The 9,729-nt window shown below is 40.1% G+C and overlaps 1 protein-coding gene and 1 non-coding gene across 2 annotated transcripts in view; one reads left to right on the top strand and one right to left on the bottom strand.

Moving 5' to 3' along the window:
* The first annotated feature begins 578 nt into the window (after positions 1-578).
* The window catches only part of DNAJC5B (DnaJ heat shock protein family (Hsp40) member C5 beta), a 37,040-nt gene continuing 27,889 nt past the window's right edge, over positions 579-9,729 (top strand). Inside the window, exons 1-2 of the mRNA XM_041473758.1 lie at positions 579-653; positions 4,013-4,140. Of these exons, the coding sequence (XP_041329692.1) occupies positions 4,034-4,140 (107 nt within the window). The 5' untranslated portion in view covers positions 579-653; positions 4,013-4,033. The remainder of the gene's footprint in view (positions 654-4,012; positions 4,141-9,729) is intronic.
* Positions 7,279-7,367, bottom strand: TRNAY-GUA. Its single transcript is given in 2 exon segments — positions 7,279-7,314; positions 7,331-7,367. It is a non-coding gene; the product is annotated as a tRNA-Tyr (tRNA).

Below are 9,729 nucleotides of genomic sequence, written 5' to 3'. Positions count from 1 at the left end.
CTGTTTCAAATGGAAAGGAATGGCTCTCTAGGTTTTCTTGGTGTAAGAGGAGAAACTCCATCAGAATAAAAGACAGGGTCCTACATCCTCTGTTTTGATATAAAAATTTACAAGAACTCAGGACTAAATCCTAAAGGGACTTCTTCAATTAATGCTATTTTGGAAGAAATTATATAGTAAACCTAAGTCATGGCTGGTCTTAAAGAAGTGAAATTTAGAGCAAGAGACTGTTTTATATTTAAAACAATTTAATATATCTGCATGGAAAAAAAATACAAATTCAATACCTTATCAGGAGTAAAGCACAGAAGAAGAACTAACTCAACACACAGTTGTCCCAAATTTTTTGGTGTCATTAACTCTTGGATATATCAGCTTTTAGACTCATGAATGTTTTATTTGCTCTTTCATAGATCTTCCCGAGAGATAACCAATTGGATACTGGACAACAAAAGACGTAATCAGACTCCGCTGACCTGTTTAACCCTGATTGTGAAGGATGGAAAGCAGCAGCTGCTTTCTGTGGAACAGCACTTCTGTGGCACTTGCTTCTTTCCTTTGGGATGATATTGGCATAAGGACATCAAGGTATTGAACTCATAATGTTGTGAGTTTATACATGCCAGACTGTGTGCCACCACTTTCTGAAGCAGGTATGTTCTTTGAATAACTTTGCCTTATTTTTCAGCACGAATCCAAATGAACTATGGGTATTGTAAGAAAAACAGGCTTATTATTACAACCTCTGTCTAAAATGCTTAATGCTGGGTAGTGTAAAATCAGACAGAAGGAGCTGAAGTTAACTGGGGTCCCATCTTCTTAGGAGATGTGAAATTGTTACCAGAATTTGGACTGTGTTTTAATAGTTTTATTGTCATTCAAGGAAGAAAACAACATCTTCTTGACTTTGTTCTACTGGAACAAAAATAAGTAGCTCAAAAATAGGATTCTAATGCAATTTCAGCCATGAGGAATGTATCTAGTACTAAAATTGTGACTGTTACAACTTTTTTAATAAGGAGAGTTTAACTTTTTCTGGAAAAGTATTGTCTCATTGCAATTCTAGTATTTTTATAGGACTACTTTAAACAAGTAAGAAATAATTTTGAATAGCTAAAGTTAAAGCTTCAAGTTGATTAATCACTAGAAGACTGAATAGGCTATTGAGTCTAAATTTCCATAGCTGACTAGGTTATTAAAATTATTTTATGAGAAAGTAGAAATTACATGACCTTGCAGTTCTTCAAAATTAAATCCACCATAACTTTAATTTTGGTTTAGGTTCAGGGCTGCCAGGTAGCTGATCGCATTGTGTCACAGATTTTTAACTAATGCTGTATATCTGTGACTTCACGTGATTACTGCCATTACCTTGTGTATTAACAGGCTTCATGTGCTTTGCATGATTCCAGTGCCAGGATAGATCCCAGGATTGTGCTAAATATGCTCTAGGCATGCCATCATGAACAAAAGACACGGTAACTACTGCAGGTGGTAAAGTAGTATCTAGATACTCACATGCAATTTCATTTTCTAATTGTTAACTTAAAACCAAAAGTTCAGTACATTTAATTGAGGGATTGTTTACCACACTTAAAAGTAGAGAGGTATTTTTTTCAGCAGGTCAAAGGACCCTTAATTGTGAGTTGGTTGATCAGAAAAAACCCATCAAAGTAAATACTATGTGCCAGAATGACTACGTGGATTATGTTTATCTGTGTACTTACATGATATTTGATTTTCTTTTTCTTATTGAATAATACCAAAGAACTTAAAAGTGTTACATGATTGGTTCTGAACCAAAATGTGGCTTAGTAAATAATATATGAATAATGTCGTGCTAGTGTTTCTAGCTCAGCAATGAGAAGGTTGTAATAAAAGAGGAGGTAGTCTTACCTAACAAAGCTGGTTTACAGAAATTTTTCTTATGTCTGGGGTTACAGCTCACTTTTAGGCTTTTTCTGTAATCACTTTTCAACATTTGGAGAGGGGTCCAACATTCAAAGAAAGAAAGTTGTGGTGAGAGTTTTGCTGTGGCAAGTCTGCCATCAATGAGCTGTAGCTTTCTCTTATGAATCATAGGTATCTATATCTTGTGGTTTAAATTATGGTTTATGTAGAATCCTAGAATGGTTTGAGTTGGAAGGGACCTTAAAGGTCATCTAGTTCCAGCCCCCTACCCTGGGCAGGGACACCTTCCACTAGATCAGGTTGCTCAGAGCCTCATCCAGCCTGGTCTTGAAAACCTCCAGGGATGGGACAGCCTGTTCCAGTGATTCACCACACTCACAGTAAGAATTTATTCCTAATATCTAATCTAAATTTAGCCTCTTTCAGCTTAAAGCCATTCCCACTTGTCCTATTACTGCATGTACTTGTAAAAGGTGCCTCTCCAGGTCTCTTAGAGGCCCTAGCTAAATACTGGAAAGCTGCTAGAAGGAGTTTCTGCTCTTTGAGTTTCTTTGTGTCATTGCCTAGCATTAGCTAGGTCTAGTTAAAAATGTTTCGTTCTTCAAATTCAAAAGGATGAACTGCACACTGTAAACAGATAGTCAAACCACTCAGTGAAGAATCACTGGTTTGTCTCCTTCTCTTCTGTGATAAAGGAAGGAAAAAATGTTAGATCTGAAGTGGACTAAATCTGTCAGTTTCTGCTTGCACTAAACAGTAAAGGTACCATGTTAAATTTATCATTAATTCAGTCGTAAGTATCTCAAATAAGATAGGACCCTGATAGATGTCAGTGTTTCCCATGAATAATTTTTTGATAAAGTTACTTTTATCATACCAGAGTCAATTCTTGGTATCTACTTTCATCTTGTAGGTCCAGATTCACTCCACTGGTTCTTAGAGTCATGGCTGGGAGTCACAGAATCAATCAGGTTGGAAAATATCATCAAGTCCAATCTATGACTGAACACCACCATGTCAACTAAACCATGGCACAAAGTGCCACATCCAGTCTTTCCTTAAACACCTCCAGGGACAGTGGCTCCAGCATCTCCCTGGCAGCCCATTCCAATATCTAATCACTCTTTCTGTGAATAAATTCTTCTTATGTTTGACTTAGACCTCCCCTAGTGTACCTTAAGACTGTGTCCTCTTTTCCTGTTGCTCTTTGCCTGGGAGAAGAAACCAACCCCCACCTGGCTATAATCTTCTTTCACGGAGTTGTAGGGAGTGGTAAGGTCACCCTTGAGCCTCCTTTTCTCCAGGCCAAACACCCTCAGCTGCTTCAGCTGCTCCTCATCAGACTTGCGCTCCAGACCCTTCACCAGCTCCATTGCTCTTTTCTGAACTTGCTTCAGCACCTCAGTGTTCTCCCTAAATTGAGGGGCCTGGAACTGGACACAATACTCAAGTCATCCTGAGCACACTATGGAGATAATAGGAAGAAAGTGCTTGGCCAGTTGTTCTCGGAGTCTGTATGTCTGTTGACAAAATAAGGAGTCTAGTTTGATTCAGAGTCAAATCTAATCACAATTTAAGCACCTAAGATTGGTTAGGCTGACCTGAACCCTTGTGTTGAGCAGGCAAAAATTCTCCACTTCATTAAGTAACACTCAGAGGTACAAAGCTCTTACCCCTCTGTAAGAAGTCAATAACCTCAACAAATACTAGAATAATTCTCCTAAGACTTAGTAAAGAAAAATGTAAACAAACACAAATAAAACTAGATGGAAATATAATGTTTGGGTATAATGCTATAGCAAATTTATCTATTCATTTCAGTGACAGCAACATCAAGTCTTTAATATGAACAGTTCTACCCAACACAAAAGCTTCTGTTCTTTGGGTTTTGCTTTTCCATTTTCTCTCTTTTTTTTTTTTTCTTCTAATTGTAAAATATATTGAAGGACAGAAAATAATATAGAGATTTTATTCTAGATTCACTTTCATGTATTTTTAACCTTTTGCTGCCTGATAAAAATATATTAAAATGAGCAATAAGAAATACTATCTATATATACTTGCAGTCCCTGGTATTTTAAATTATGTTCTACATTAGCAGCTTTGGTAATGCACTGCAATAATGGCTGAACAAAGGCAACGTGCTTTGTCAACATCAGGTGAAGCATTATACAAAATCCTGGCACTAGAGAAGGGAGCAACACATGATGAGATTAAGAAGTCCTACAGGTATGTAAAATGTGCTTTGCAACAGGTCTAAAAATGCTTATTTGTCTGGCATGATTATGATGGTAAAACCTTTTGAGTTACCTGCACAGTAGACATTCATTGTCACAATCATTTCTTCTTTTTAAATTTGTGAGCCTGAAAAGGATCAGAGATGATGCAATGTGAATCTACTGATTTCATCCCACAGGAAGTCTGTGAATAATGTGAAATATTTTAATCTAAGTGCATGAAAGGCCAGACTGTTGGGATAAACTAACCTGGGCTATTTGATTACTGCACCCAGTTCTTGTGTTAGTATTTTTCCTGAAGTTTGTCGAAAAATAAAGCTAATGCAAGTGGTGTAATGACAATTTGAGAGCTAGAGACATAAGGAGTTCAATCAGTTTATATTGTCAGAAAAGAAAAAGAGGATTGTTTAGAAGAAAAGATAGATTTAGAAGAAAAGAAAAAGATAGATTATTTGATTAGAGTGTATAATGTCCTTGAAGGGGAAAATTGCTAGGTGTGAGATAGTTGTTCACTTTATGAAGGCAGGCATAACCAAAAGCAGAGCTTGGGTTGCTTGAAAATTATTTGAACTGAAAAAGAGGTACATGGTTTTAACTGTGAGTATAACCAGCTACTGAAAAATACTGGCACAGGAATGGTAGTTTCTCTACTGAAGAAGAGAGAACATTAAGAATAGTTTGAATCAAACACAAGTTATCAGAATGGTGGCAAACATTTTATTGTTGAAATGTAACAAGACCTAGAAGTAAGACCAGAAGATTTTATGGGTAATTTTACCCTTAAATTTGCTCAGCTGTTGTTGAAAGAGAAAAAAAATTCAATGTCATGTGTGAAGTAGATGTCTTGACACTGAAATATGTCAGACAAGTACTTTCAGGTTTAATAAATATTGTAAAACTTTTATTACAGCATAATTCTGAGTATTGTTGGTTGCACTGTATTACCAGGCAAACTTAACACAGCTTACTTTTCCTATCAAATGTAAGAATATATATGAACTCAAAAAGGTTTACGAAACAGATCTACTTGCATCGTTTAGCTTGCATTTTGGCAAGATTCTGTCCTCCATGTTTTTGAACAAATTGCATTTCTCCTGCTTTCTGTTCCTAAAGGCACATATTCAATGAAGGCAAAAGTAGTGAATGTCCAAACTCTTCACACAATGGAAGGAGAACTGTTAACATCCCATGGTTCTGCTGTCTTGCATAATTATACCACTGGGAAAAAAGCATACTATGGTATCAAATTCACTCATGACTTGCACCTTCTGTGTCCCTGCAGTACAGCCTGGCTATAGAAATCATATTCTGTCTCAAACTTCATGTTTTCTGGTTGCTTTTATATTTAATTTTCTGGAAATCCCCAAAGGAGAAAGTTGTCATGGAAGAATGTAGAATGCAATTAACTTTATTTAATGCTGAGCATGAATATGGATGATTTACACAGTGATCTATGGCAAAACTGACAGTGGTGCTTCCTCCATCTTTATTAGTAATTAAAGAAAAAAAGGCTGCTTCTGACTAAAGTGGAAATGTCAGAGGGTTTCACTTTTAATAGAGTAGCTGTAAATATTTGCAAGATAAAATGATGAGTCAGTCTCATAGATTTGCTTTAATTATAATTTAATTTATGTTAATCCAAAAATCTGCTGCTGAAATGGTATTCTTTAGTACAAGGTATAAAACCAGCCATACCTGATTCTGAGTTTCCTGCCATTATTAATTAAGTCACTGTTAATTATACCACCACAGCCCAGGGCAAAATTTGCTTTTTAATAAACATGACAGACATGACTCTGTGATTTTATTTGGAGTTTGGCACAATCTAATTTATCAGGGAGTAAAGCTAATGGGCTTTTAATCAACAGAATTTCAAAGGAGATCTGTTTATCTTCAGTATAATCCAAAAATAATTGTAGAACCATTTTTTTTGGCATTAAAAAATGAAACTGTACTTTGACTTATGCTTTCTTGTCTGACAGTAAAGTAATATGCAGAGAGATAGATAATGGAGTTCTTTTCTTCAGAAGTTTCAAAAGATCCTGTTTGATAGACCACTTACACGAAAATCATAGAATCATGTGTTGGAAGGGACCTTAAAGATTGTCTAGTTCCAATCCTCTGCCCAGGGTTGCTCAGGCTAGACTAAGTTCCTCAAAGCCTCATCCAATCTGGCATTGAGCGCTTCCAGGGATAGGTCATCCACAGCTTCTCTGAGTAACCAATTCCAGTGCATCACCAACCTAACAGTGAAGAATTTCTTTGTAATATCTAATCTAGACTTTGCCTCTTGACCTATCACTACACCCCCATGTCAAAAGCCCTGCTCCACCTTCCTTGTAGACCCTGCTTAAGTACTGAGAAGCTCCAATTATGTCACACTAAAGATTTCTCTTTTCCAGTCTGAAAAGTCCAAATTCTTCTGGCCTTTGCTCCTAGGAAAGGAGTACCATCCTTCTAATCATCATGGTGTGCCTCCTCTGGAGTTGCTCCAAAAAGTCAACACCTCTGTGATGCTATATTGGTGATTAAGAAATTTATTAGAAAATGTGTACAGCACTTTTAATGCCATTTAATGAATACAAAGCAAGAAGGGTTAATGGCTTAATCATGCCTATGCCAATGGCCTGTTCTGCTCCTGATACAGCCTCTGGGTCCACCAAAGGCTCCCCACAGCCACAAGAGGACACAGCACCTATGGTCCAGGAAAGGGAAGGAAAAGCACTGGAGAATGCGGGCATTGATCCCGCTACCTCTCACATGCTAAGCGAGCGCTCTACCACTTGAGCTAATTCCCCACCCTGCAGCCTCTAACCCAGGTCCTCTCCCCTCCCAGGCACCCAGCCCTGACCCAGGATGCCCTGCACCCAAAGCCTGCGCCTTCCATTCATATCATTCTCATACCACCAACCCACCCACTCACAGTCCTGATGGAGGAGACTTTGGCCAACTTGAGTACACAGAATCACCATCTGCTGCCCAAGGGTTCACCAAAAACTGCTGAGGCAGTATTTCCAAACTCAGATAAGAGCTCACAACTGGGCATTCATTCCGGGGAGTGCCCTGGGCAGGACCATAAGGCAGTGCCAGTGCCAGTTCCGGACGTGTGCCAGAGGCAAAAGGTGACTCCTCCTTCGAGCCGGAGTTGAACCAGCGACCTAAGGATGGCCGTGCCAGGGAGCCTACAGTCCTCCGCTCTACCAGCTGAGCTATCGAAGGAAGCATGAGACATACCCTGGGGGACCTCACCCTGTTCACACCCAGCACTTTTGCCAAGCACAGTGCACCATCATGCCTCTATTACCACATCTTGCTTCAAACAGCCTCAGCTGAGACATCACAGAACCTTGCTCAACACTTTAGCCCATCAGTCATGCAAACCACAGAAATGTCCATGAGTTCCTCAGAAGTCATCTTCTACACATGGACTCTCCTTAGGGCCATGCAGATCTTACCTATATCCTGCTGCATTTTCCCTTGTTCCCTTTCACTGTGCCATCTTTTCATCTCTGCTCAAGCATAAGAAAAACCAAAATTCTAGCCATTTCTCAATTCTGTGACTTACATTGAAGTACCACAAGGTCATCTGCAAGTCCTCAACACCTCTCTTTCTTTATACTGAACATGGCCACTCTCCTCAGCCCATCCCTAAAGAGAAATCCAGTGATTCCTTGTGATTCTTGGTAGCCCAGCCCTGAGGCTGTCCCATTTCATTAACGTTCTTTTCCGAACTGGGCTTGATATTTGAGAACTGCCAAACTGTGTGAGTTTAAGTCAAGCTAAGGGCGTAGACACTTTAAAACTAGTTACCTCCCATTTATTTTTAGCCAATTCCCATCCACCAATAAGTAGAGGGGAACATGAGTAGATATAAATGAAAAATAAGTTTACCAAAAATGTGAAATAGCAACAAGAAAAATAACAATAATCACTAGTTACAAAGTTTCTACATCTCACAGACTCCCTGCCAACAAAGAGAAATTAAAAGTGGCAGAGAAAACCCTCTGCCCAAGATGGCACCCTCCATGAAGGATTGCATGTGGAGAGACAAAGATGGTGGCAGCCCTCTCCCTCTTTCAACTGCATATGGACAGAGAGAACAAAAAGAGAGAAAAAACTCCCAAAACAACACAGATACTAAACCTCCTTGATTACAAAAACTCCCCCTAAACAACAAACAACAGGGAACAAGGGCAAAACAAAAAGAAAACCTAGAGTCCAAAACCAGAAAAATGCCCTTCCTATCTCTCTGGTGGCAGCAGCTCTGTCAAAAAAAGGCACTCCAGCAGCTGAAACTCAATCCCGCTGGAACTCATATAGGGGCTTTACCTTTTCATGAGGAGAAATGGCAGGCAGTTGGCAGGGGCGACTCAGACTTCATGCCTTCCCACTTCCACTGGGCATTGCTGGCAGGTTGGACAGCCATGTAGAGTGGGGCTGTCGCGCTTTTCTTGGTGCGATGTTGCGACTGTAGACAGGTGAAATTTGCTTTGAAGCAGTCCAGGACCACAAAATGCGGCTCCTTGGAAGTCTGAAGCAGCCCCCTCAGGAAAGAAAATAAAAGAAAAACAAGGGGAGCTTCTACCCACACTGCCTCAGCACTCTTCCTGCAAGAAAGAAAAGGAAAGAGCAAAAACCAAGAGCAAGAGAGAGCTATGCCTCAGACATCCTGTCTTTTAAAAGACCTGGCAATGCCACAGCCCTGCAGTTCCATTTCCAGCCACAAGGTTTTCAAGAGAGTAACAATTCTGAGCACAGATGGGAGAGGTCAGATGGATCCCTGACAAAGGGCTCTGTGTCCAGGCAAGGGGAATGAAAAGCATTGGAGAATGCAGGCATCGATCCCACTACCTCTCACATGCTAAGCGAGCGCTCTACCACTTGAGCTAATTCCCCACCCTGCAGCCTCTGACCCAGGTCCTCTCCCCTCCCAGGCACCCAGCCCTGACCCAGGATGCCCTGCACCCAAAACCTACACCTCCCATTCATATCATTCTCATACCACCAACCCACCCACTCACAGTCCTGCAGACAAGCCCCATGGCCAGAACCACCATCTGCTGCCCTAGGTTTTCATCAAAAATTGCCTTGGCTGGTTATCTTCCACAGCTCAGACAAGAGCTCATAAACAGCCTCAGCTCCTACATCACAGCACCTTGCTCAACACTTTTGCCTATCAGTCATGCAAACCACAAACAGAAATGCTCCATAAGCTCCTTGGACATCATTTTCTTCATGGGTAGATGGACTTTCTTCACAGCCACACAGAGCTTACCTATATCCTGCTGCATTTTCCCTTGCTTTGTTTTCACTGTGCTGTCTTTTGCTCTCTGCTCAAGTGTAAGACAAAACAAAATTGCAGTCATCCTTCTGTTCTGTAACCTATGCCTAAGCACTGCAACAAGTCCTCCAAACATCTCTTTCTGCAAACGGAACATGCCCGCTCTCCTCAGCTGATCCTTAAAGAGAAATCCACCAGTTCCTTGAGATTCATAGCAGCCCTCAACTGAGGTGAACAACATTGCATTGGTGTCCTTTTCCATACTGGGTTTGATATTTGAGAACTTTCAAGCAAAGAGAG

Source organism: Pyrgilauda ruficollis, unplaced genomic scaffold (genome assembly GCF_017590135.1).
Source record: "Pyrgilauda ruficollis isolate IOZ18807 unplaced genomic scaffold, ASM1759013v1 scaffold30, whole genome shotgun sequence".
Classification (NCBI taxonomy): Eukaryota; Metazoa; Chordata; class Aves; order Passeriformes; family Passeridae; genus Pyrgilauda; species Pyrgilauda ruficollis.
This window is presented reverse-complemented; position numbering and strand designations above follow the sequence as displayed.